At 50.4% G+C, this 26,761-nt stretch overlaps 2 protein-coding genes across 5 annotated transcripts; one reads left to right on the plus strand and one right to left on the minus strand.

Annotated features, from left to right (window-relative positions):
- Window positions 1–190: 190 nt before the first annotated feature.
- C24H20orf202 (chromosome 24 C20orf202 homolog) lies at window positions 191–19,618 on the minus strand. 2 transcript variants are annotated; one of them, XM_049100193.1, is made up of 4 exons: window positions 19,483–19,618; window positions 6,697–6,738; window positions 6,124–6,275; window positions 191–2,312 (listed from the first exon to the last, which is right to left on the minus strand). In XM_049100193.1, exons 3-4 carry the CDS (start codon window positions 6,184–6,186, stop codon window positions 2,079–2,081), a joined length of 297 nt encoding a protein of 98 aa, XP_048956150.1. In that variant the 5' UTR covers window positions 6,187–6,275; window positions 6,697–6,738; window positions 19,483–19,618; the 3' UTR covers window positions 191–2,078. The 2 variants fall into 2 exon arrangements, with proteins under 2 accessions (XP_048956150.1, XP_048956149.1); XM_049100192.1 differs by having other exon boundaries at window positions 6,662–6,738.
- TMEM74B (transmembrane protein 74B) lies at window positions 19,557–25,533 on the plus strand. 3 transcript variants are annotated; one of them, XM_025469582.3, is made up of 2 exons: window positions 19,557–19,698; window positions 24,516–25,533. In XM_025469582.3, exons 1-2 carry the CDS (start codon window positions 19,557–19,559, stop codon window positions 25,253–25,255), a joined length of 882 nt encoding a protein of 293 aa, XP_025325367.2. In that variant the 3' UTR covers window positions 25,256–25,533. The 3 variants fall into 3 exon arrangements, with proteins under 3 accessions (XP_025325367.2, XP_025325368.1, XP_025325369.1); XM_025469583.3 differs by lacking the exon at window positions 19,557–19,698 and adding an exon at window positions 20,434–20,718; XM_025469584.3 differs by lacking the exon at window positions 19,557–19,698 and adding an exon at window positions 20,836–20,922.
- The last annotated feature ends 1,228 nt before the right edge of the window (window positions 25,534–26,761 follow it).

Consider the following 26,761-nt stretch of genomic DNA (forward strand, 5'->3'; position numbering starts at 1 on the left):
TCCCAGGACCCTGGGATCACAACCTGAGCCAAAAGCAGACACTCAACCACTGAGCCACCCAACCTCTGAGCCACCCAGGTGTCCCAGGTATTCTTTTTTAAGTATTTATTTTTAGTTGTGGTAAAATATCACACAAATATTACCATTTTAACCATTTTTTAAAAGATTTTATTCATTTGAGAGAGAGAGTGAATGTGTGGGAGGTAGGGGCAGGGGGGAGAGGGAGACTCCCTACTAAACAGGGAGCCTGTTGTGTCTCGGGGCTCAATCCCAGGATGTTGGGATCATGACCTGAGCTGAAGGCAAACACTTAACTGACTGAGCCACCCAGGCACTCCCATTTTAACCACCTTTAAGCATGCAGTTCAGTGGTATCAAGTATATTCACACAGTCATACCACCACCACCATTTATCCATAGAACTTTTTTATCTTGCAAAACTGAAACTCTGTACCCTTTAGACACTAACTCCCCACTGTCCCCTCCTTAAGTTCCTGGCAGTCACCATTCCACTCTGTCCCCTATAGATTTGACCTCATATATAAGTGGAATCATACAGTGTCCTTCTGTGACTAGCTCATGTCACTTAGCATCATGTCTTCACGGTTCACCTGTGTTGTAGCTTGTGTCAGAATTTCCTTCCTTTTTAAGGTGGACTAATACTCCATTTTATGAACATGCCACAAAATGTTTGTTTACCTATTCAGCTGTTGGTAGACAAGTATTTTTTTATTTTATCAAAGACTGTATTAAAATCCCAGGTTAGTCTGACTAGAAACATTGTACAGATAACATCCACACACACACTTTGCTTCTGTATACAGGGGTTTACTTTTTCAAAACCATAAAAACAGTATCCTAACAGCATGCAAGTGGATTTTCAATAATAAAAAGTCCTACCAATAACTGGATCATCTTAACACGAAGCCTTTAAAATTTTCTCCTAGCTAAAGTCTCTCCTATGGGCAGATACAAGTTGTCGAAGTCATGACCCCAGCACCCCATATGACGGAGTGTTCTGCTACATCACAGTCCCCAGTCTGCGGTTGAAAGGCTGTTGTTGCTAACCCCGAGTGAGCAAAATGCCCTTTTCTTCAGCATTGCTTTTTGCTTCTTTGAACATCTGGATTGGGTTCTTCAGGATCGTTTTGTTTGCACCTGAGGGAAACTCTACTCAAGTCAGCTTAACCAAAACCAAACTGGTGTGTGTGCTGGAGGATGGTGGTGGTGGTGGCATTTACTTGTTTCCGTCACTGGAAAGAACGCAGGAGTAACTCACAGAACTAGGGCCTGAAACCAGGGACTAAAAGCAGCCAGCGCCCTTCCTCTCTGCCCAGCTCTCCGTGGCCCTCCCTCTTCCTCTCTTTCTTTCCTTAATGCACTCATGCCCGCTTCACCTGGCGGGGGAATGTGGCCATTGGCAGGCCCTGCCTGGCGAATGCAGTGGCAACACCATCCAGAGAGTGATCCCAGAGAAGGACTGTGATTGGCTCTGTTGAGTCATATGCCCTCCCTTTGGGCCAATCATGTTATGAGGGTGACCGTGAGTTTTTATTGGCCAGGCCTGGTCTCATACCCATCGCTCTGGCCAGAGTGGTGGGAGCCTGTGGCTTTCAGAGAGGGAAGTGCAGACCTACTGGGAAGACAGTAAACAATTGTGGAGTCACTGTGAAGGGGGTGGGGGTGGGGGTGGGGGGGTCTGTTGTTCACCATGGCAACAGGAAACATCTACTACACACATTGAGCTCTTGTTTAACAATCACCTGGGGGGGAATGCGCGAGGGCAGGATTGATGTCTCGGAGCTTTGCCAGAGGCCATGTAACATGTTTGTGTTTTCAAAGCATGTCCACATCTGATAACTTATTTGTGTCCCACCAAAACCCCGGCGGGGCAGCAGAAAAGGAACCAGTGACGCAGAGAAGTTGAGTGATGGGTTTAGGGACACACGGCAGATGAATGCAGACAAGAACCCAGAGCCCCAGCTCCCTGACTCCCAGGGCTCTGTCCCAGCAATATCACAATCAAAGTTTGGACAAGTGGTGGGAGGTTCAAGCCCCGGGGGGTCAGGCCTGGCCAGCTAAGGGAGGGAGCTTCGTCTGCTGTCTTCCCCTCGTATGAGCCGGGCGAGCCCTTTGGAAGAGACGGGAGGGCGGCCCCTGGTTTCAGAGCCTGCCCGAGCTCTGATAGGGGACGTCCCTCCGCTGGACCTGGCATCCTCCCAGTGGGCGCTCTCAGTACGCAGCTCCTCCAGGACGCTGTGAAGATGCCTCAGTGTGAGCAGGAGTCTCTGGTCTTGCACTTGCATCTCAGCCTAGGAGACAGAATCAGTGTGAGGGGACTGGGCGTTCTCCAGGAAGGTTGTTCTCATCACTGTCTCATTGGAGACAAACCTGCAGCCTTGCAGAAGCCGAGTCCACCCAACCCTCAGTTTCTTCATCTGCAAAGTGGAAAGCAAATTGTACCTTTCAAGGCTCTTAGGAGGACTGAATGAGTTAGCCCATGCTCTAAAATCTGAGATGCACAGGGCGCCAGGGTGGTCAGTGGTTTGGGCCTTGGACTCTTGATTTGGGCTCGGGTCATGATCTCAGGGTTGAGCCCTGCATGCTGCTCTGCACTCAGCAGGGAGTCTGCTTGAGATTCTGTCTCTCCCTCTCCTACCCCCACACCTCAAACTCTCTATCTCATAAATAAATAAATAAATAAATAAATAAATAAATAAATAAATAAATAAATAAAGTCTTTAAAATGCTGGACCACCAAGTTATATGATCATCTTCATCATCATTATCAAATGTTATTCTTTTTTTTTTAAAGATTTTATTTATTTATTCATGAGACACACACACACGCACACACAGAGGCAGAGACACAGGCAGAGGGAGAAGCAGGCCCCATGCAGGGAGCCGGATGCGGGACTCCATCCCGAGACTCCAGGATCATGCCCTGGGCGGAAGGCAGCACTAAACCACTGAGTCACCCAGGGATCCCCCTCAAATGTTATTCTTATTTATACCTCCACTGTATGCTTTAATTCTCACTGCAACAAACAAATCACTTTATAGGTATTAAGGTGCACGTGACTTCATAATAAAACAAAGTGGAGTATACCTTGCAGACAGGCAGGAGTCCTTGGGAACAGTGATTCTCAACATACGGTCCAGGGAACCCTTGGATCCCAAAAACTCCTTCAGGTGTTCGGGGAGGTCAAAATGACTTTCATTACAACACTAAGATATTATCTGCCCTTTCATCCTCTTATGAGCCTACAGTGGAGTTTTCCAGAAGCTATATGACACATGATACGATATCTGATTACTTGCAGAAGCAGATAGGAGAATCCAGCAGTTTTCTTTCGTAAAGAGTTTACTAATGTTCTTTTTAAATGCATTCAGTAAACACTAAAAATTTCTCCTTTTGCCAGCACTGGTTGGTATAACTATAACTCTCATAAGAAGATGTTAAAACCTTACCTTTCTGACTAGGTAATTCTTTTTTTTTTTTTTTTTTGACTAGGTGATTCTTATCCATGATACAAAATTGAGAAGCTACAGAAAGGGCATGTGGTTAAATTCCCTCCCACCTGTTCCACCCCATGCCGCTACTCAGTCTGCTCCCCCAGAGGCACCACTGGGAACAGTGTCCCTTCTGTCTGTCTGTCTGTCTCTCCAAGAGATAATTATTAACATTATCTCTTCACTAGAATAGGTAGTCATGAGACACACGCACGCACACACGGACACACACACAGGCAGAGACACAGGCAGAGGGAGAAGCAGACTCCATCCATGCAGGGAGCCCGCTGTGGGACTCCATCCCAGGACCCCGGGATCACACCCTGGGCCAAAGGCAGGCGCTCAACCGCTGAGCCACCCCGGCCTCCCTCTTCACTAGAATAGTATTTTATTTTCAGGACAAACTACTTTACAAGTGTGAAGATAAGACCCATTTCCTGCACTTCCAAGAGAGTGGATAGAAGGAAGGAGAGCCACCTCCTGAGAACCCTGGGGCTTCCCAGGCTGTGGTGTGAGTGGGAACAGGGACACCTCTTCCCAAATTCTTGGGACACCATTATGTCTGTGTTTTCTCAATTTTAGGGTCTTCCTCCCATACATTTTTATCGTTCAACCTTTAGCACCAGTTCTGGGCACATGCTCGTGAGAATGTAGGGCAGCACCCAGCATGGAAGCAGTGGTAAGGAAGGTGATAGACTCCATGCCCTTGGAGTTGAGGACCGGAACCCCTGAGCAAGCTGGCCTCAACAGGAGGGAGATGTCCCCTCTCACAGGGCAAGAGGGGGGACAGGTTAATCCAGTCCAGCGTGCTCTGGACTCAGTTTGCTCAAGTTCTGCACTGAAAGCTCTTTCCTCCCTCTGAATGAATGCCCCTTAGTCATCAGACTGGTCTGGCTCATCACAAGATGGCTGTAGGTCTCTCTCCTCTGTTAGACCCCACCAGACCTTTGGGGCTTCTATGATCACCCATCACGTGAGGGCCATGAAAGGAGGGAGAGCACCGGACTTTCATCCATGGTAGTCAGTGCTACCAATGTGTTCCTTCACTGCATGAAGTACTGATCCTTCCCTGATGGTCAAATGCAGCTTCCTGCTGCATAAGCACTGAGATGCCTTTATGGAGTCATGTCAATTCCATGTGATCGAGGAGAAAACAGGCTTGCCTGGGAAATTGACAAGTCTGGCAACAGGAAGTGGAGACTCAAGGCTCCCACCTCTTGGCATCATGTGGAGGGAGCTGCTTGGACCTGGGAGGCTGTACCCAGGTGGGCTTCCTCCAGCCCTGCCTTGTTTTCCTTCTTTATGTGGTGAGAGAGGGGTACCTTATCAGGTGGATATTGGCCCTTTGGGTTCAGGAACCAAGCAGACTCAGTGTGGGAGCCCGGGGTTTAGGGGAGCATGGGGAAGGCCCCTGCTCAGCCTCTGGATCCCTGGAGACTGTGAGAAGCTGCCCCTCCTGCAGCTGGAGTCTCCTGGTCCCATGAGATGCCCCACTGGGTCAGCCTCTTCCATTAGGATGAGAACAGGTTTGGGTCCCCAGCTGATCTGTTTCCTGGCAACCCAGAAAATCATTTTTGGACAGTCCCATGTGTCTCTCCCCTGACTGAGAAGCTGGCCTATTGGGATCCAAACTTCTTTCTATCTCTTGGCTGGTGTCCCCATGTGCTTTGGGGCATACCTCTGTTTTTGGACTTGGAGAAAACTGCACAAACAGAGGCAGAAGGCCTGGCTTCTTGAGGAGCCATCAAGGCTTACTCAAGCCTTACTCAAGGCTTACTTCCATGTGGGAAGTAAGCAACATAATCCATAAATTTAGGTGAGTAAATGCCTATAGGAAGGAGACAGGAGTGAGCTGGGCAGGCAAAGTTCGTCTTCTCCCCTCTCCCCCAGGGTGCAGATCCCTTGCCACCCCTGCAGAGAAGCCCAAAGCCAGGAAAACCAGCTGCTGAGAGTGTGCTGGGCCTCTGGAGGCTCCTTGCAAAGTGATGGCCTGCTTGGTGACACAGTGCATCACTTTACATACCATCACCCTTTGCTGCCACCCTGTTTCCTTCACTCTCATCGCTCTGCTCGGGGCTGCATCTCCAAATAAATCGTTAGTACCCCAATCCTTGTGTGGGCTTCTGCTTTCTAGACAGTCTGGGCTAGGACAGTGGGTGTGATCCATGTCTACCTGGGCCATGGTTTTGATGGCCAAGCAGACACTAAGTCAATTATACCTGTCTCCTTCCCAAACTATTGCAATAACCCACGCCATGTTGGTACTGTTGTCACCCCCATTTTATGATAAGGAAACTGAGGCTCATGGAGGGAAAGCTACTGGCAGAGGCTATGCAGCAGGAAAGCTGGGCATACTCCCAGGATTTTGGTGTAATTCTAAGGCCAGTCGGGCCAGCACCCAGAGCCTCCTCCTATATAGGCCATGACCTACTTATCCCGGCACCCGAGACAGTGATGGTGTGCTGCATGGCTGGTATCATGGGGGAGACTGCTGGGCCTACACCGGAGCTGCAGCCTCTGTCCCAGCCAAAGGGCTCCTAAGAGGGGGCCCAGGGAACCTGAGAAGACATGGAGTGAGGCCATCAGGTAAAAAGAAATGCAAAGCCTTACCAGCTCCTTTCTCAGCCACTCCAGGGTCTGTCCAAGACTCGTGGTTGGTGCTTCTGTTTTCATCTCAGTGTCCTTGGAGAAGATGTTGTCACTGACCTGGTGATGGGCCCGAGGGACCTGCTTCAGGCAGGGAGCAGGGTCTGGCTAAGTCACTGAGGATAGAGTTAATGAGAGCAGGAAGTGGCTTACATTGGAAAAATGTAGGTTTTTTTTTTTTTTTTTTTTTTTTTTTTTTAAGGGCTTCAGTATTCTGAACAGAATAAGGAGGGAGGGAGGGAAACCACTGGGGTATGGGCACTTCAGGGCCCAGTGGTTCTGGAGTCTAAAGTCTGATGCCAATAGGATCACAGTGACTATAAAGCTTTCAATGATAATAATTATCAATATACTATTAGTATAGTATTAGTTATAAATTAATAATTAGGAGGATAAGCATCCCTTTCTGAAGGCTTAGTTTGTTCCAAGGGCTTTACTACATATGACTCCATTTGGGGCACATACTGCATCTGTGTCCTTAATCCCCTTCCTCCTTCCTCACCTCTCTGTAGAATCTAGTTAAAGGGAAATGTTCACCTTCCAGGTCCCTTAGCTTCTGAGTGTCCTCGCGACCCATTTCTAGAAAAGGAGATTAAGGCAAAAATTTGCTGTTAGACTTCTAGGAAAGTCACCTTCCTGATAAAAGGAAAAATGTCAGTGAAGCTCCCCCTAAACTCCAACTTCTCCTTCCTTCAGCCTGGAATATGGACGTGATACCTGGAGCTACAATAATTATCTTGCAACCCAGAGACAAAGGCCAAAAAACTTGCAGAGACGTTAGAGACCACTGTGTCACTGAATCACCGACAGCATCTGCCTGTTATGTGAGACAATAAAACCTCATTTTTAATTGGGCAAACACAGGCCGACAGACACATCGTTTATCCTTCACAACACACTATGAAGTGGGTATTCTTTAGTTGTCTCTTTCTTTTTCTTTTTCTTTTTTTTTTTAGTTGTCTCTTTCAACAAACACTTATTGAGTATCTATTATGTGCCAGGTTCTGCTCTAGGCACTGGGGATGTGGCCCCAAATCAGAGAGACATGGGTCCAGCTTTCCTGGAGGACATTGGAGTGGACGGAAACAAACAATAAGTAATTAATCACCATTAATCATTATTAATATTATGACGGAAATAAATAGGATCTATTATCACATAAGATTTAAAATAATTTATTCTACCCACATGAACTAGGAACCCCAAACTAAGAATTAACATGGTGATCCCAGATAAAGAGCTGAGGGGACCAGCAAAACCAACTCAACCCGTTTTGGAGGGACTTGCCCTCAACCTAGGCTGCACAAGTTGATCAGAGACAAAGCTCCCCTACAGATGAATTCAGAATTCAGAATTACAAGGAAACTGCCCACCATAAGCAAGAGTCAGCAGACACTATCAACAGCAGGGTTAGGTGCCTCTTTTCCCAACAACTTCAGATGAAGATAACAACAAGGTATTTTTGGAAAGAATTAAATTCATACAAGAAGGGATAAAAAAATATAAGAGAAAAGACAACTTAAAAAGGTGGATTCAAAAAAGAACTAAATAGAATTTATAGAAGTAAAAATGAAAGCAAATGTTTCTAAAATACAGAAAAAAAAGAGTGTACCTTTAGAGTAGTCCCCGACTACTTCTGGTGGTAGGTACAGGAGCTAGGGTGGTAAACTGGTATTCAGTGGGAGGAAAGTGCTGCACAGAATTCTCTCCAGGGGCACTCAATGGAGTGAGGATGTGCAGCATGAATGATCAGGGAGGGGTAGGGGCTCCCCTGGTTTGGAAGTGGGACCTGGGGCTCCTGGCAAGGCTGTGATGGACCAGGTGGGAAAAGTGGTCCTGCAGGAAGCCAGGACACCTGGGATCCAACTCTGGCTCTACCAAACTTTCTATGTGAACTTGGGCCTCATCCTTTCTGACTTAGGTATAATGAGACTCACAATAGTTGCCAAACTGAGTTGTAAGAAATGACACAGCCAGGGATCCCTGGGTGGCTCAGCAGTTTAGTGCTTGCCTTTGGCCCAGGGCGCAATCCTGGAGTCCAGGATCGAGTCCCGCGTCAGGCTCCCAGCATGTAGCCTGCTTCTCCCTCCTCCTGCATCTCTGCCTCTCTCTCTATGTCTATCATGAATAAATAAATAAATAAATATTAAAAAAAAAAAAAAAAGAAATGACGCAGCCTGAGACTTACTGCCATAGGCAGAGAAAATTTTATGTGCAACTTCTCCTGGTTCTGGGGTCACTCTTTAGAACCAGAGAGGGTCTGAGAACTCTCATCTGCCACATTCACATGCCTTCTAACCACAGGGTCCAGAAATGGATTTCTTCCAGGCAAGTCGACAGATGGTGTGTCACATGACCCTGTAATTACAGGGCAATGGTCTGGGTCAGAGGTGAGTGCCCTGGCCCGAGGAAGCCATCTATGGATGGGACAGGACAGAATGGTTTGTGGGTATGAAAGTGTGTGAAAGGAGCTGTGTCCTGGGAGGTGACTAAATGACCTAATCAGATCTTCTCTCAGAGAAGGTGAATTTGCCACAGATGGAGAGGTTGGAATGTCATAGAACACTGTGCAACAAAGCTCTCCCAAACTCCATACCTTCAAACAGTAATCACTTCTTTTTACTCCTGAGTTTGTAGGTTGACTGGGATAGTCTGTAGGTCTGCAGGTCTGAGCCTGCTCCGTGGGCCTCTGGTCCTCCCTGCATCACTGAGCTATGGAAGCTTGTTTTTCTCTTGACAGCGGCAAAGGATAAGAAAGCAAGTGGAACCACATAATGCCCCTTAAGGCCTAGACTCGAGAGTTCCACACTGTTGCTTTGCCATGTACCACCGGACAAAAGGAATCACATGGCCCAGCCCAAAGTTATGAGGCAGGGAAGCACATTCCACCTACAAAGAGATCCTGTCATTCGTGTGGAGTCAGGGAGGAGTGGAGAAGTGGGAGCGCCAATTCTAGACCAGAAAGGAAGTTAGTTCTGGAGTGGGGACCTGGGTATGGAGGGGCCCACAGAGAAGGCGGCAGGCAGGGAGGGAATCAGAGGCAGAAAGAATTGCTGTGGCAGTGATATGAGACACAGAAAGAACTAGAAAGATGATGATTTCAGAATGAGAGTGGAAGGATAATTTAGGACCACCAACATTTATTGAGATCTTCTACTCTAGACCAGGCATTGTGCTAAGCTCCTGACATACATAACCCCATTTCATCCTTAAAACCTTATGGTTGCAGTTCCCAAACCAAGTGCCCCGGTCCCCTGAGGGACTGCAGAAAACCCACAGAGACCCTGCAAAATATTTTACAACTTTGAGGGAGCTACGGTGACATCTGCCAGATGCTGGGCAAACTATTATTAAGCTATTTGAACCTAAATGCTTAATAAACAACCCTCTGGTATTTCTTTGAGCCTGGAACACTGAAAAAATTATGGAGATGCTTAGGGTGCTGTGAACTTCTGCCTGTGAGGTAGGTACCATTGTTTTCCATGCTTGATAGTTGGTAGCAGATAGAGCCTATTATTAACCACTTTTACAGATGAGGAGACTAAGGCTCAAAGGAGTGTGGATTTTCCTAGGATCCACCCAGCAGGTGAGCAACAAGACTGGAACTAGAACCTGTCCTCCCTGACCTCATGGGATGGTCTTGCTTGATGTCTCCCAGTGTGGAGGGTCATGGAAGGGCTCAAGCCAGGCCACATGCTGTCCTTTTGGGCAGGCCCAGTGGGTTCTCTGCCCAACACAGAAGTGGTGTTGATAGGAGCACTTGGAAATTAGAGGATGATGCTCTGTCCTTGGCCTGTAGCACTGATGCCTAATTACCCTGGAAAGCCATTTCTTGTGGTTAACTTGTTTTGATGCACTTTCATTTATTTTTAATCCCACTCTCAAGATTCTGGCTCACAGCACATTTTATTTCACAGGCTCAGCAAGGCTTGGCACACAGGGATAAGGGGTGGTGGAGCAAGGAGGCCTGAAAAGGGAAAAACTTAAACCCTTGAGTGAGGAAAAATATCCTCACCAAAAACAAAAGCCAGAACAGTCATCCATTCATCATCCATGGGCAGCTGATAATATGGTTTCTGTGTGCCAGACCCTGCACTGGATGTTGCAGATATCTAGTAGTGAGCAAGAAAGATCTCACACCAGACCTCTGGGACCTATGGTCTAGCTAGAGAGAGGATCCATTAGCAATCAAGTGGTTCAAAAATCATTCTTTAGGGATGCCTGGGTGGCTCAGTGGTTGAGCATCTGCCTTTGGCTCAGGGTGTGATCCTGGGATCCTGGGATCCTGGGATTGAGTCCCACATCGGGCTCCCTGCATGGAGCCTGCTGCTCCCTCTGCCTGTGTCTCTGCTTCTCTCTCTCTCTCTCTCTGTGTCCCTCATGAATAAATAAATAAAATCTTTAAAAAAATCATTCTTTATACTATAAGCATGGCGTATATATGTATATATATCTCACGAATGAATGAATGAATGAGTGAATGAATGAATTTGCAAATTAAAAAAAATTAAAACTATAGGTCCACTGGAGATGTGAATTGCCCACACAAGTTAGCAACTGTGGTAAAAATTGCAGGTTGTCCCTCATGGCAACAGATGGCAAAAGACTACATTCCCAGACTCCCTTGCAGGTAGGTGTGACTGTATGATTAAACCCTGGCCAATAGGATATGAACAGAAATGTGTGCAATTTCTGGGTTGTGCCCTTAAAAGGAAGGAGGAGGTTTCCTTCCCCCTCTCTTTGTCCTCCTTCTGCTGATTGGAACATAGACCAAAGGGCTGGAGGTGGAGCAGCATCTTGGACCACGAGGGGGAAGATGGCAGAGCAACAAGATAGAAGGAACCTGGGTCTCTCGTGTTTGGTGAAGCCACCATGCCAGCCTTAACTGCCAACCCTTAACTCCCTTAACATGAGGGAGAAAGAAGTTCTGTTTTATTGAAAACACTATTATTTTGGATCTCTGTTATAGGAGTTAAGCCAATGACCTAAAAATATAGCAGCAGAGCTAGCAGCAGAGGCCAGGCTTCTTGATTTCCTCCTCTCAGGCCCTTTCCACAATCCTCCCTGCCCCAGTGTATTTTATTTTCTTCCACATGTTTTCTTGTTTGTGACCAGATCTGTTCCTCATAACAGCTCTGTGAAGTTCATAGCAGAGAGAGGACATCCATGATGCTCCCTGGGCAGAGAGGAAAGCCAAAAGGCAAGAAGAGATCTGCCCTAAGGCACATGGGCAGAGTTATTCCCATCTCTTAGATGGGGCAAATGGGCTTAGAGACGACATTTAGTTCTATTCACCTTTTGGTGATATCTCTTCTTGTACCCTGGGCACCTTTGCCCTCATCCCTACTTCTCAAAATGCAAATGAGGTGGAAGTTTAGCAGAGAGAAGCCTCCACATTGTGACAGCCTTGAGCCCTCCCAGTCTCCTGTCTCATCATGCAAGCACATGGTAACGTACCAACTAGAGGGAGCACAAGGATGGGGTCCAGCTGGCTTGGGGGGCCCAACACCACTTTTCCTTCTGTGGCTGCTTATCCCCTTCCAGCAGGCCCCCACTTCAGCCCAGACAAGCAAGGTCAGTGATCCAGTCACTTGTCTGCTGCTCACGCCCTGCATCTCTGCACTTGCAGGTCCTGAGCGCATGCCTCATACTCCTGGATCTTGCAACAAATGCTGCGAGAGCCCCATCCATATCCCCTCAACCCCCACCTTCTCCATATGTGTCCAGGCCTCCTACTGCAAAACGCAACTGACTCTCTGCTTAGGAAATATGCTTGACCTGTGTGGAAGACAGACTGGAGTATGGAAGCAGCCCTCACCAATGACAAACAGCGGTCAGTGGGTAAATCTCTGCCTTCCCTTGACTCTCAGAAATCTAGCAGGACCAACCTCCAGTTGCCCACAGCGGTCACATGCTCATCGATGCCCCTGCAGTGTGTTGGGGGCCTTCCCTTCTCCGTCTCATTTTCCCACTCCTCTACAGTGCTTCCTGGGACTGCCTCCCAAATAAGCCACTTGTCCTCAAATTCTTGTCTTAGGTCTACTTCTGGGGGAACTGAACCTATAATACATCCTATCCTCATGTGCCCTGTACACATGAGTCCCTTTCACCTCTTTCTGCACACGCTGTGCTGCATGTGAGTGTCCTGTACATGGTATGCTGGCTCCATGGTACATAGGTACCCTATCTTACACACAACTGTCCAATGTCCAGGTATCCAGTACACAGTCCTACATCCTATGTCAGGGAAGTGTAGCTTCTGCCTCTGATGAGGTGGTGCAGACTCTAGTGAAACAGGATGGGACAGTAGGGAGAATGTCTTGGACCTCAGCTGGCTTTGGTGTGTGACTCTGAGGCACGTTGCCTGATTGATCTGAGCTCCAGTTCCCTCCTCTGGTAAATGAGCTACAAGTTACTAAGTTGTCATGGGGAGATAACCCACATGAAGTGCAGCACGGACTGGTGGCACACAGGTGCTCCATCAAGGCTTCTCCACCTCCTTTCTTCCTAGACTCACCATCTCCCAAAGGGGTGTTTTAAATCCAGGTAGCCCACTGCCTCCAGTACATTGACCCTGTGCTGACCCGGGAAGAAGGGCACGTGGATGAGAGGAGACAAGGCCCCTGTCCTCATAGAGCTGCTAGGTGGAGATGCTCGCTTTTGCAGAGCCTGGGGACAGGAGTCTTGATTCCCCTTCTTTCTCTCTCCAGGTTAGGGAGAAATCACAGCATGCAAGTTTTTCATTCTCCAAGGCTGGGAGCTTCAGACAGACCCAGTGGAGAGGAAAGAAATGTAGGCTGAGCTGGCTGAAGATGCGTGTGCATGTAGGGTAGTGTGGATGCTCCTTCCAGGGCCTGAAGAATGCAAGGCCACCAATTCATTTCCTCAAATCCCCAAAGCATGTCCTGTTATCGTGATATCAGAGCCACTCCATAAAAGCATCAGAGCTCCAGGAAAACCAGATGAGCCAGGTTGGTGCCGGAGGGTAAATATAAAGCAAGTGAACAAACCCAAACACCAGAACTCAGCAAGATGCCCAGAGACAGATGAGAGTGAATGGGGTAGGGGACAGTAGGCATATGGCCAATCAGCCCTGGAACTTTAGGTTTATCTGAGGTCCCGGAATCAATCAGGAAGTCAGAGGCCCTTGGTTCTGGTTACGCTTCTACTAAGCCTCTATGTGGCCATAGGACAATCTCTTTTCTCTTTGGCATTCAGTTTTTCCAAATGTAAAAATGGGAATAATGTTAACAACTCAGAAATTTTACATGTGCTTGGAAAATTATGATGGGACCCAGCATAGTGGTTATGAGCACTGAGTTGAGGGTTTTTCTTTTGAAGATTTTATTTATTTATTTATTTTAGAGAAAGAGGGAGGGAGGGAGGGAGCGAGAGAGAGAGAGAGAGGGAAAGCTTGCTCCAGAGCAGAGGAATGGGCAAGAGGGGTAGAGGGAGAGGGAGAAGAGAATCTCAAGCTGGTTCTGTGCTGAGTCTCAAGCCTGACACGAACCTTGATCTCATGACCATAAGATCATGACCCTGATGTCATGAGGGAATGTCATGTCCTGAGCAGAAAACCAAGAGTCAAACATTTAACTGATTGAGCGACCTAGGTGCTCCGGAGGTTTGGATTTGAATCAGAGGTCTCTGGTATACTGACTGTGGGCAAATAATTAACTTCTCTGTGCCTCATTTTCTTCATCTTAAAATTGGGATAATAGCAAGATGCCTGGGTGGCATCCCAGTTGTTGAGCATCTGCCTTTGGCTCAGGGTGTGATCCTGGGGTCCCGGGATTGAGTCCCACATCAGGTTCCCTGCAGGGAGCCTGCCTCTCCCTCTGACTCTCTCTCTGCCTCTCTGTCTATGTCTCTCATGAATAAATAAACAAAATATTTTTTAAAAATGGGAATAATAGCCACCTATGTGACAAGCTGGTTATGGTGATTAAGTGGGTTAATATTTGTAAAGCTCTTAGAACAGTGTCTGGCATATGGGGAGGGTTATATAAGTGTTTGTTGAATAAACACACAAGTAATTCATTAGTATTACTTCATCTCTGTTTAAGTGTTGTTAGCTCTTCCAGGAACACTTTTCCTTACTGCCTCCTCCTTCACATAGCAAAACCTCAATCTTACCTGGGTTATGTTTTCATATCACCCTCCTGGACACACTGTTTCCAGATTTTCCTCACTCCGAACACAGAGGGGCAGTTTTGATCTATATTTTTCAAACTCCAACCATTCACGTTCCTCTTTCTCAATTTTTGCCCACTACCTCTACTTTGATTTGTCTTTAAGCTGACCATATTAGATAGGAATAGTTCCTCTGAGTGAGAGAAAATCCCAATTAATAGTAGCTTATGTAACAGAGGAGTTTATTTCTCTCATAAATAAAACTATCCCAAGCTGGTTGTTTCATGGTCATTTGGGATCCAGATTCCTTCCATTTTGTTGCTTCTCCATCCTAACATGCTTTCACTCATGGTCCAAGATGGCTGCACAAGCTCCAGCCATCAAGTCTGCATCCTGGCAGCAAGAATAACAAAAGAAGAGGAGAGTATATCCCCTTCCTTTAAGAACACTCAATACATTTTGCCCACATCCCACCTCCTCTGACAGTCTAATGGCTTACTGTCCACTTGATCACACCTAACTTCAAGAGGGGCGGGGAAATGGAATCCTTATTCCAAGGGCACTGTGCCAGGTACTGATCAAGGGTTCTATCCCAGTGGGAGAAAAGGAGAGTAAATTTTAGAGAAAACCAGTAGAGTACATTGCCCCAATTTTATAGACACTTGTATTTGTTTTTTCTCTTTCACTCTAAGCAATGTTATCCATGATATCTCTGGTTTCATAGGCTAGTTACATATTTTTCTAAAATATATTAAAATAAATACCCAGCCATTAAAATGAATACATATATACATAGAGGTGTGTGTGTATGAGTATAGATACAGATATGCTCTAGAGGGTGGGAGACTGTTACCATCCCCAGTAATCCACACCTCTCGGTATTCATATCTTTATGTAGACCCCTCCTCCTTGAATCTGGACTAGACTGTGACCTCCACGAAAGCAACAGAATGCAGCAGAACTGATACCACGTCTGTTTCAACCCCCAGCATTTTTTTTAAGAGATAAAGAATCCTAAGCAGATCTTGCAACAAACAGGGCTTCAATGAGCCCCCAACATGGGGCTTGATCTCACAACCCTGAGATCATGACCTGAGTGAAAATCAAGAGTTGGATGCTTAACCAACAGAGCCACCCAGGCGCCCCTCAACTCCCAGCTTTAGGAAGCTCCAACAGCTTCTTCTTATGTATTCTGGGGAAATTCAAGTGCCATACAAAAACTCTGACCACCTTGATAGCACCATTGTGTGAGGAAGCCCAAGCTAATTACCTAGAGAATGTAGAAGAAAACAGAAAAGCCCAGCTGATGACTGACAATGAGAACCAAGTCCTGGATACGTGGCCATGTCTGAGCTTTTCCAGCCAACTCTCAGCAGTATGGACCACTCCAGTAGACACCATGTAGAGCAGAATTGAGCTGTCCCTACCAAGCCCAGCCCAAACAGCAAAACTGAGCAAATAAATGGTGATTTTTCTTTCAAGCTGTTAAATTTTGGGGTGGTGTGTTAGGCAGCAGTATATAACCAAAGCACATTTCTCTCTATAACACCTAAAATCATGTTATGCATCCTTACTCTTTGAAAAATTCTGAATTAAGTGATGCTCTGATATTCTAGAAGAGCATGCATGCTGTCTCCCTCTCACAGACTCAGACATCACCAGATAGATGCACAAACAGGAAATTGATTGAAGACTTGTGGCGTGCCAACATGACCACAATAGCCTCCCAAATGGTCTCTTTTTTCTCTTGTCCCCTTGCACCTGGGAGCAGCCAAAGAGAGAATGTTTGCAGAATGCAAATCTGACCACATCACTCTCTTGCTTATCACCCACTGCAGTGTGCATGTGGGGTCTTCCCAGGTTCAATACACATGCACACTCAACAGATGACCATAAGCCACACTTGGCATTGACCTACTCTGAAGGATATAGGACAGGAACCTTAGCATGGCATTCAATGAATGCTAGCACCAGGCCCTTCTCTCAGTGGGGTTCCTTCCTGCTGGCCAGCAGAGTAAAAGCATCGGTGCAAGGAGATGGGATCCCCTCAGTGGGTGCAGGAGCCATCCCAGCTTAAAGGCTTCATGCCCCAAGGGAGCCAATATTTTTGGACCTGCCCAGTTACAGGAGTCACCATGCTCAGGAAGCCCAAAGTATGATTTTTCTACCAGGTATTTATTATTCCTTCCAGATGTAGGTTACCAATTTCTCAATCCTTGTTTTTTTTTTTAAATTATTTTAAGAACAATTTTAAATTTAGAGAAAAATTGGGAAGGTAGTACAAGAGTTCCTATATACCTGGCACCCAGCTTCCTCTCTTATTAACACCTTACATTAGTGCAAGACATTTGTTACAACCAATGAACCAATATGGATACATTGTTGTTAGCCAAAGTCCATATTTATCCAGAGTTCCTTAGTATTTACCTAATGTCCTTTTTTTTGTTCAGGATCCCACTGGGGATACCGCACTACATTTAGATGTCACATCCTTTTAGGTTCCTCTTGGCTGTGACAGTTTCTCAGACATTCCTTGTTTTTGATGACCTTGACCATTTTGGGAGAATTGATCAGGCATTTTGTATAATGTCTGTCAATTGGTATTTGTCTGATGTTTATCTCATAATGAGACTGGGATTGTGGATTTGGGGAGGAAGACTGCAGAGGTAAAGTGCCATTCTCATGATATCATATCAAGGGTACAGGCTGTCAACATCTGTTGATGTTGACCTTGATCATGTGGCAGAGGTAGTTATATCTGTCACATTTCTCCTCTGTAAAGTTATCCCCTCTTCATACTGTACGCCCTGAAAGTGACCATACTCATCCCACACTTCAGAACTGGGGAGTTATATTCCGCTTCTTGGGGACGGAGTATCTATTTATTTGGAATTTTTTTGTGGGAGATTTATCTTTTCTCCCCCCTCTTTTTTTCTCATTTGTTATACTTTAGGTTACAATTCAATAATACTTTATTTTATTTGATCAAAATTGTCCAGCTTTTGAAAGCTCTTTTAGGGGCTCCTTATGTCCTTTGACACATCCTCATCATTGTGTGTATGTGTGTGTGTGTTTGTGTATTGAAGGACTTCTTTACTTCCTGACACTCCATGCTCTCCAGCAGCATGTATGTCCTGCTCCCGTCCCAGAATCAGCCATTTCTCCCTGGTTCCTTGTGCTGGTGAATGGTATTAGAAACCAAGTTTGGGCACCGTGTGTGCTCGATACTGTGCAGCATCATTGTCCAGGCTCTCTGAGCTGCTAGAGAGAGGAAATGTACATGTGTACACTAACCTGTGTGCATACACATATCTATAAATATTTCTGTATGTAATCTTCTGCATCTAAATTAAGTTAAACATGAGTTCATACTGATTTCTCCCCTTTTTTAAAAAACAGATTTTATTAATTTATTTGAGAGAGACAGAGAGAGCACAAGCAGAGGAAGGAACAGAAGGGGAGGGAGAGGGACAAGCAGACTCCTTGCTGAGCAGTGAGCCCCACATAGTGCTGATCCCAGGACTCTGAGATGTTGGCAAGAGCAGAAGTCAGACACTTAACTGCTTAACCAACTGAGCCACCCAGGCGCCCCTGACATTTCCACTTCTAATCAATTACCATGTGGATCATTCTAGCCTCTTCCTCAGGGGTCATTTTTATCATAGCTATGTTGCCTAGTAACCTAGTGGACATATGTTTATCTGTTTCCAAGGAAACAGAGCTAGATAGTTAACCAAAGGTCAAATTCTCAGGCAAAAGAGGAAGAGGTTTTGTTAACTCTTTACTCACACAGATAGATCAGTGGCTGCCACTGCTCTGTGGGTCAGAACCAACTCCCTGGCCTATGGGCCCTACAGCCACCTGGCTTCCTGACAGTCCAGCCTCCTCTGCTCCCATGTTCCTCCATGGCAACCGCCCTGGCTCTGCCAAGCCTCACACCATCCTTCTCCTCTCCCAGGGCCTTTATGCATGCCAGTCCCCCTGCTGGGCAGGTCTCTTTTCTCTACCCTCTTTATCAGACTGCTGCAATTCATCCTTTGGACCTTAGCCCAATCCTTGTTTCTGCAGGAGAGCCATCTCCATCTCCTGGACTTGGTCAGCACCCTGTCACAGGCTCGGCACAGCACTATGTCCTTCTGCTTTGTGGCACTTACTACCGTAGCAGTGTTACATTTTCTCATGCTTTCCTTCCATTAGAATATGAGCATCTTGAGGGTAGGGCTGAAGTTTACCTAGTTAATCAGTATATAACAGGTGCTCAGTAAATATGTGCTCCTTTTCTCCATTCCTCATTTAATAAATATTTATTAAGGGCCTACTATGAGTAGGCCCCTTTTCTAGTCTCTGGGGATCCAGGAGGAAGGGAAACAGGCCAAGCTTCTGCCTCTTGGTAGTTACTTTTTAGTGGGGTGGGGTGGGGGGGGGTGACAAAAACAAAGAAATAAGCTAATGTCAGGAGTTGATAAATGCTATGGAGAAGTCAGAGTCACTCTTTAAGGATTAAAGGGTGCCGGGCCCTGCTAGTTTTAAAAGGATGGTCTGGGGGCACCTGGATGGCTCAGCGGTTGGGTTGTTCAGTGGTTGAGGGTCTGCCTTCGGCTTAGGTCGAGATCTGGGGGTCCTGGGATCGAGTCCCACATAGGGATCCCTGCAGGGAGCCTGCTTCTCCCCCTGCCTGTGTCTCTGCCTCTGTCTGTGTCTCTCATGAATAAATAAATAAAATCTTAAAAACAACAACAAAAAAAAATGATGGTTTGAGAAGGTATCTCTGAGAAGGTGACATCTGACCAAAGACTGGAAGGAAGAGGGGGGTGAGGTCTGGGGCTATCAGGCGGAAGAGTGTCCCAGGAAGAAGGAACAGCAGGCAAAGGCTCTGAGGCAGGACTATGCATGACTGTGGGAGGGAACAGTGAGTGCCTTACAGGGAGGTCTCAGCCAATCGCCCGAGCCCTTACTATGTCCATTTCACAGATGAGAAGCTGGGCTCCAGAAGCTCTGGCGCCCTTTGCACAAGACCACGCAGGTGCGGCGGGGGCGGTGCTGGCAAGCACACGGGAGTCTGGCGCCACGGCCAGCTTCCACTCCAAGTCCTGAACAAGGACTCTGAAGGCAGGAAGGAGGGACCGAAGCGTCCCCATCCCCAAGGTCCCGCCCAGGTCTCCACCACACCAGCCTCAAAGGCAAACGCACCCAGTTTCCAGGCAAGCAATCCTGGTTGGCACGGACTGCACAGACCTCTGGGGCAGGACACGTCAGGCTCTCCCATGAGGTGGCAGAGGAGCCGGGACGGGACATCCTCATCCGCCTGCCCTTCAGCGGCCAACGCCCGACTGATCTTCGGAAAGCCTCCCAGAGCCTTCGTTTTCATGATCCCGCTGACAGAGGTGAACACTGAGGCTCACAGAGGTGAGAGGACTCAGCTGAGGACATGCAAGGGATCTGGCCTCTACGCCTTCCTGGAAACTCCATCATCTTCACACTGAACTTCTCTGGGGGCTTGTCCCGGGCCAGAGACGGAATGTCCCCCTCACCTTCTGGCTTTGGGCACTTCACTTGATTCCACCTTCACCCGGGCCTGTAAAGGAAACAGCGAGAGCCCAGCCACGCACATCCATCCACGCACACTGCGCGGGGCTCTAGGGGATCAGAGAGGGGCCCTGTCCTCTGGGAGCGGCCAGTCCCCGGAGGACGCTGGCACGCAGAGAAAATGACTTTTCAGAGCTCAGAGCAACACTGTGCGCCGAGGGCCAGCCCAGCGAAGGGGCCCGAGGCAGGCTTCCCCCGGGAGGAGGTGCGGGCGGCGGTGTGTGTGGCCACCCGCAGTTCCCAGGAGGACTCGACCTTGGACCCTGCGCCCCGCCGTCCCACAAAGAGCAGGGAAGGGGGAGGGTTCGTCAGGAGCTTCCTTGCAGCCTTCAGGTGGCGCCCTTGAGCCACGGAGCCGCACGCGCCTGGGAAGACCGTCCCGACCCAAGGACCTGGGAGAGGACCCGGGTCCCACCCGGGGGCTGTGCGAGCTGGGCGGGGGGGGTGACCCGGCTGCGCGCGGCAGTAGCGCCCCCGCGAGGGGCTGGGGGGAGGCCGCCGGCGGGGGAGGGGTCTCCCTCGGCACCCACCCCCGCGCCCCGCCCCTGCACCCAGCCCCGCGGGCTCAGAGCTTCAATTCCCCGAGCCGCGGCGCCGGCGAACAGATAAGCCCTCCGGGGCCGGGGAGGGCGCGGAGCCCGATCCCCCGCCGGCCCGCCACCCGGCCCGCCAGCCGCCTCCCGGTGCCTCCCCGCGCGAACTCTCCGGGCGCCCTCGCCGGCCGCGGGCGGAGCTCGATCGGTCGCACCGGGAGCTCCCGGGCCCCCGCCCCCGCCCCCGCCCCTCCCTCCCCGGAGCCCCCAGCGGCCGCCGCCGTAGAGCCCCGCGCGGCGCGAGCAGGTACGTGCGCCTCGGCAGCGGCTCCGGGCCGGGCCGGGCCGGGCCGGGGAGGGGGCGGGGGCCGGGGAGGGCGAGGCGGCGGCGGCCGGGCCCGCGCGCGCCCGGGCTGCGCCGCAGCGGAGACACCGGCGGCGGGCGGGCGCCCCGGGAGGGCCGGGCGGGGAGCCTCCCGCGCGCGGAGCCGGGGAGGGAGGCCCGGCGCAGGTACGCACGCGGACGGGGCGGCGGGGGCTGGCGGGAGGCCGAGGGCCCCGGGCGCGGGGGGCCGGCGCGGGGAGCTCGCCTGACCTCGCGGCCCGGCCGAAGGACACGCGGCGAGGGGACCCGGGCGCACGCCGGTCGGTGCGGGGCCGGGCCTCGCTGGGCCGCCTGCCCGCCCTGCTCCCGGCGCCGCCCGGCCCGCTCCGGCCTGGCGCTGCCGGGCGGGGTCCGGGCCGAGGGCAGGAGCGGGGGGCGTGGGCTGCGGGCCGAAGGGCGCGCGGTGCGGCGGACGGCCGGGCTGCCGGCTCTCTGCGCGGAACTTTGGGTCTAGCAGCGTGGACCTGCGTGTGCGTGTGTGCGCGCCCCGAGGCTTTGTGTACAACTCGTGCGTGTGTGTATCGATTGGGTTTTGTGAAGCTTCACCCGCAGCCGCTGCGCGTCTGTCTCCCCGCGTGTTAGTGAGCACGGGGGTGGGGTGGGGTGGGGTGGGGTGCTGGGCCCTGGGCGGGTCTCGGTGGGTGCCGTCCCGGGGGCAGTTGACTGCGTGTGCTGACCAGCCCTGCCCTTTCCCTGGGTATGAGCCCCAATGTGGTCTGCGGATCTGCGGGTCAATACTGCGTGGCTTCCCAGGTCTGTGGGTGCTGCCTGTGGAAAAGGTCCCTGGGGTGTGAATGTGGAACTAGGGTGCGTCCTTCAGGTCCTGTTGGACTGCAGATGAAATCGGAGTGTTACCGGTACCCTTGGGAGGGGGGTGGTGAGCAGTGGCCACCAGCATCTTTGTCAGTATGTCTGTTTCCGCTTGTGTGGGGGTAACTGGGCATGCCCTTGTATAACTGCTGGGAATCTCTGAATCTGGGTGGGAGACATCACAACTCTAGGTGACAGGGGGCCTCTTTTTTTCTCTGCCCCTTTCCTAACTCTGGCATCCTCAGAAAAAGTTTTGGGTCCCTGCTCCCAGAATTTGGGTGCCCTGAGTTTCCTTGGGATATGGAGGCATGAACATGCTGGTCTGGGAGGAGAGTTCTTCCACCACTCCAGGAGCTGAATTCTGTGGAGGAGGCTGAAGATCTGGGTAGAAAGGGGCACATCCAGACACCCACTGGGCAGGAATGGCGACTGCCCCTCCCTGTTTGTGGTGGCACTCAGGAAAATGTGTTTGGTACCAAGAGTAAAAAAGCCAGCCAGCACACCACATCTCGCCTCTCCATTTACTGGAAAGTGGGAACAGTCTGGGCAGAGCCTGGCTCTGAGTAGGTACCCCGCTACCCTGGGTTCCGCTACCCTGGGTTGGGGGAGGGATTGTCTGCCTGGGCTGGTTGCCAAGCCATTCCTGAGCGCTGGCAGTGTTCCAAGCCAGGGGGCTGGGATCCAGACGGGACTCAGACACATCCCTGCCCTCAAGCTGCTCACTGTGGCCTTAAACAGTGGGACAAAGTAGAGTCTACGAGTGGGGGCTGGAAGAGCCAGGGAGGGAGGGTGGAATGACACCACCTGTTCAGGGGAAGGTGGGGCCGCAGGTCTGTAGGTGGTAACAATTCTTAGGGAAACTGTTCAACTTCTGGCCCCCACATGCATGCCAGGGGATCTTGGCTACAGTCTGTAAAGCAGAGATAGTAATTCCTGCTCATGGGGCTGGTGAAGGTTACAGGAGAGTCTGCCACAGGGCAGGCGGGTGCTCAGTAAACGTTTATTAAATTGGAACTTGGGAAAGAGGGACGTGGTGGTAGGAATGGGTTGTAAGTGGAAACAGGCTTTGTACTCAGATGAAAGGCCCTGTGTGTGCTAAGAGGAAGTATCTGCTGCAAAGTCCACATTGGAAGGAAGATCAGAAAGATTGAAAAACGTGCCTTCCTGCACTGGGGCTCTGAGTTTCATTCATTCATTTGTTCCATTCAATTGCACTTCATTTGCTCATATTCTTTCTCTCTTTCTCATTCTGTCTGTCTCTGTCTCTGTCTCTGTCTCTGTCTCTCTCTCTCTCTCTCACACACACACACACACACACACACACACACAGAACCACAGGGCACGGGAGGATAAACTCAGGCATGGCAATACAGAGAAACATCTAGAATCACGTGTATATGTGTCGGCACACCAGGGCGTGTGAGCCACTCTGTACCTGGGGGTCTCTGTGCAGCATGGGGACTTGGGTCTGTGTGCCTGGAGCGCTGGGTATATATGTGCCCCCAGGATGTCGGTGTGTACAGGGAACAAAGGAGTTCTTCAGTGGGGTCAGGTGGGGAAGGGGCCTGAACCGGGAGCTGGGAGCGGGGGCAGCACTGCATCTGCCTACGGGAGGACACATCATCCAGTCCAGCTGAGTGTGGTCGTGAGGGAATGAGGACCTACGTTGGCCAGATTCTTCCATTTTGCAAGAGAAGCCAGGAATCCAAAGTTTAAAATGTAAAATCTTTTGCTTTTTATATATTGGCAACTACTTCAAAAACAAATGAACAGACCAGAAACAACAAAAAAGTAAAACTTCTCTGAGCCAAATATGGTCCATTGGCTGAAGTTGGCATTCTTTGACAGGAATGCATATGTGTTGTCTGTGTGTGTGGGTGTATGTTCGGATGCTTGGGTGGTGTATCTCCTCTTTGAGCAGCAGTGCCCCCTTCCGTCCCCCATCCTCAGCTCCCCTTCTGCCCCTCCAGGTGCCCCCCTATCTTCTACTTCCATAAAAGGCATTCAGCTTTGACCTCATGGCTCTCCAATGGGCTCCACGCAGGAGTCTGAGAGAGCTCCCTGAAACCTAGGCAGATGTCAGCACTCCCTGTGCCCACACCTAGCCTTCCTGGTTCCTTGGCCTAGCCTCTAGCGTCCTTGGGGAACTGGTCCCAGCTGACGTCTGAGGCACTCCTCTCTAGAATGTCCTCACCTCCGCTCACTGCGGGGGGATTGCCCACTCATCCTCTGAGGTCCGGCTCAAATGCTAGCAACTCCTAGAAACTTCCCTTTCTTCTCTTCGTCTTCACACCATCTTCATCATCTCTGTCCCGCACCCCACCCTGCGTGAAGTCACCCTCATTTCATCACAACAATGTCCATTAATTGAACTGGCTGAGGCCTTACATTATTTTATGAAATCCTCACATCAACCTTTGGAGGGAGGTGTTTTGCCTATTCCCATTCAACAGATGAGAACACTGAGTCCAGAGAGGTCACATCACCTCCCCCAGTTCGAGTGGCGGAGCTGGGATCTGCACCTGGTGTCCACTGTCTGAATGATAACTGAGCACTTACAGTTCTGAGTCCTTGATGTGGATGATTTCAGTTCTGACACCAGTCCCATTAAGTAGGGAGGTGTAGTATTATTGTCCCTTCATAGACAGGGAGCCGAGGCCCAGAGAGGATAAGTAAATTGCCCAAAGCCACGCGCCAGCCAGTGGTGAAGCAGCATCCTGACCTAGATGGGATGGCACTGCTCTTCCATTGTCTGATTCCCCATCTTCTCTTCTGCCTGGCTGGCTCCCCTATGGGAACGGTGCCCAGGACACCCTCACATTGCTCCTGGCCTCAGTGTGATGTCTGGCGCCAGCAGGCTCTTGGTAGAGGTGTGTTAAATTTGACTGATTTTCTCTCCTCTCTTCCAGCTGCCAAGGGGCCAAGGGATGAGCGGGGGCCCTCCTTCCTAATGGCATCTCCCCCTGGTCTGGAACTGAAGACACTGCGTAATGGCCCCCAGATCCCAAGGAGACCTGCTCCTCTGGGCCCAGTGGCTCTGCCCCGGGAAGGTGTGGAGAACGTCTGCTTTTCCTCAGAGGAGCATGAGACCCATTTCCAGAACCCTGGGAACACCAGACTGGGCCGGTCCCCTAGCCCCCCAGGGGGCATCCCCTCACAGCCCCGATCCCAGCGGGACGATCTATCCCTGCGATCAGAAGAGGGGCCCGGCCTAGAGCCCGTGAGCCGCCCGGTGGATTATGGCTTCGTCTCTGCTCTGGTTTTCCTGGTGAGCGGGATCCTCCTGGTGGTGACAGCATACGCCATCCCCCGGGAGGCCCGTGTCAACCCTGACACCGTGACAGCGCGGGAGATGGAACGCCTGGAGACGTACTATGCCCGCCTGGGCTCCCACCTGGACAGGTGCATCATCGCGGGCCTGGGGCTGCTCACAGTGGGCGGCATGCTTTTGTCAGTCCTGCTGATGGTCTCCCTGTGCAAGGGTGAGCTGTACCGCCGGCCCACCTTCGTCCCCGGCAGGGGCTCCGGGAAGACCTACGGCTCCATTAACCTGCGCATGAGACAGCTCAATGGGGAGGGCGGCCAGGCTCTGGTGGAGAACGAAGTCGTCCAGGTCTCGGAGAGCAGCCACACCTTTCAGGGGTCTTAAGGAAGAGTTCACCCTGTCTGGCTGCTTCAGCTGCAGGGTGACAAGCTCCCCCCCGGCCGCCGCCCCGAGTCTGGCATTGCAGACTGAGCTCCATGGAGGGCCCTGCGGAAGGAGCCTTGGGTGCTGGTGGGGGTGGGGGGAGTCCTGGGGTCAGGACCGGGCTGCACGTGCCAGAGTGGCCCCCTGATCTGTTTGCAGCTTGAGGTTTTGCATAAGGTCTGTTTGGAGGATGGCTTCTGCTGCTAAAAATACAAAAGTTTGGAAATGCTGCCCTTGGAGGATGAAGTTTCAAGGTTTCTTGGCATTTTGGAGGATTGAGAGCCGTTTGAAAGGCTGCCCATCCTGTTCCCCAGGCCTTGGGGAATTCCAGGATCTCTGCTGCCCTCATCAGCCAGGTGTGGGTGCTGGGTGACCTTGGAGGGGATGCCCTCTCAGCACTGACTGTCTGCTGGAAGGTGGCCTCCCGATGAGAGGAGAAATCAGTGCTGAGGTGACCGTCCCCTCTCCAGCCCGCAGTCCCTCTGCCTGGGAAGTGAGAGGTGTGGGCTGGATGATCCCCGGGGCCCCTCCAGTTTTGCCCTAGGAAGAGGAGCCCACTAGATCTCTGCATCTGGCCACTCCTGCAGGAAAGGAGGGTGGCTGTTCACCATTCTTTTGCCATTTTCTAGCCCCACTTTGATGACTACCCCCTGTTGGACATCCAGCAGCTCGCACAGTCCTGCTGAAGAGCCCTGCTAAGGCCCCCTGGTTAGGCTGAGTTCAAGTCCAGAGTTTGCTACTGCCTGATTTTGGTCTTGGGATCAAATTCCCCGCAGTGACCAGATCTTAGTGCACATTTTGCAGAGTCAAGTGCCCAGTTTTCAACAACCCCATGGACATGAGAGGTCTTTCATCCAAGAAAGGGTGAGGGCTTTGTTGTGTTTCCATGGAGATGATATGGGCTTCCATTACCTCCCCCTTTTCAATATTATGTCTGGGCCTGACCTTATTCTGGTAGCAGAGACAAAATTATTTTCATGCTGAATTTGTAACCTCCCTTCTCCCCCTCAGCAGTAAAGCAAGCCCCTATGTATTTGGGAAGAAATCAGGCACATTCTGGTGGCCTAGAAGCTCCAGCCGCAGTGACCACCATTCAGTTTTTTCTGTGGCATGCTTGCAGGCTCTGTCCAGATTCTCTAAACCACTGACAAGGAAAGGAAGAAGGCCCTACGGGGCAGGGAGATACAGGTGCTTGGGGACTGGGGGAGGCATGGCCCCATGTGAACTGCCCTGGGGGGATTTGAGAGTATGTGCCTTCTCCACCCTGCTGGTGTGAAGACTCTAAGGGGGGGAGGGGCATTTCCAGGAGACCCCTGACCCCATGCAGATCCAACTCACTCCATCTCAGTTGGCCATGTGGGCTCTGGCTGCTAACTGTCCCTTGAGGGTGGGAGGGTTGGGTGGGGATGGGGTCTGTAGGCTAGAGCAGCCCTGATTAGCTGTAGCCTGAGCCTTCCCTCCCGGGAG

The sequence above is a fragment of the Canis lupus genome, chromosome 24, assembly GCF_003254725.2.
Source record: "Canis lupus dingo isolate Sandy chromosome 24, ASM325472v2, whole genome shotgun sequence".
NCBI classification, from domain to species: Eukaryota; Metazoa; Chordata; class Mammalia; order Carnivora; family Canidae; genus Canis; species Canis lupus.

Excerpts from the sequence above, each read along its gene's own strand:
- C24H20orf202 (XM_049100193.1), bottom strand. The coding sequence starts at position 6,186 with ATGAAAACAGAAGCACCAACCACGAGTCTTGGACAGACCCTGGAGTGG. Across the intron at positions 2,313-6,123 it reads AGTGGCTGAGAAAGGAGCTG|GCTGAGATGCAAGTGCAAGA; the intron begins GTAAGGCTTTGC and ends TCTGTCTCCTAG.
- TMEM74B (XM_025469582.3), top strand. The coding sequence starts at position 19,557 with ATGAGGTGGCAGAGGAGCCGGGACGGGACATCCTCATCCGCCTGCCCT. Across the intron at positions 19,699-24,515 it reads GAACACTGAGGCTCACAGAG|CTGCCAAGGGGCCAAGGGAT; the intron begins GTGAGAGGACTC and ends CCTCTCTTCCAG.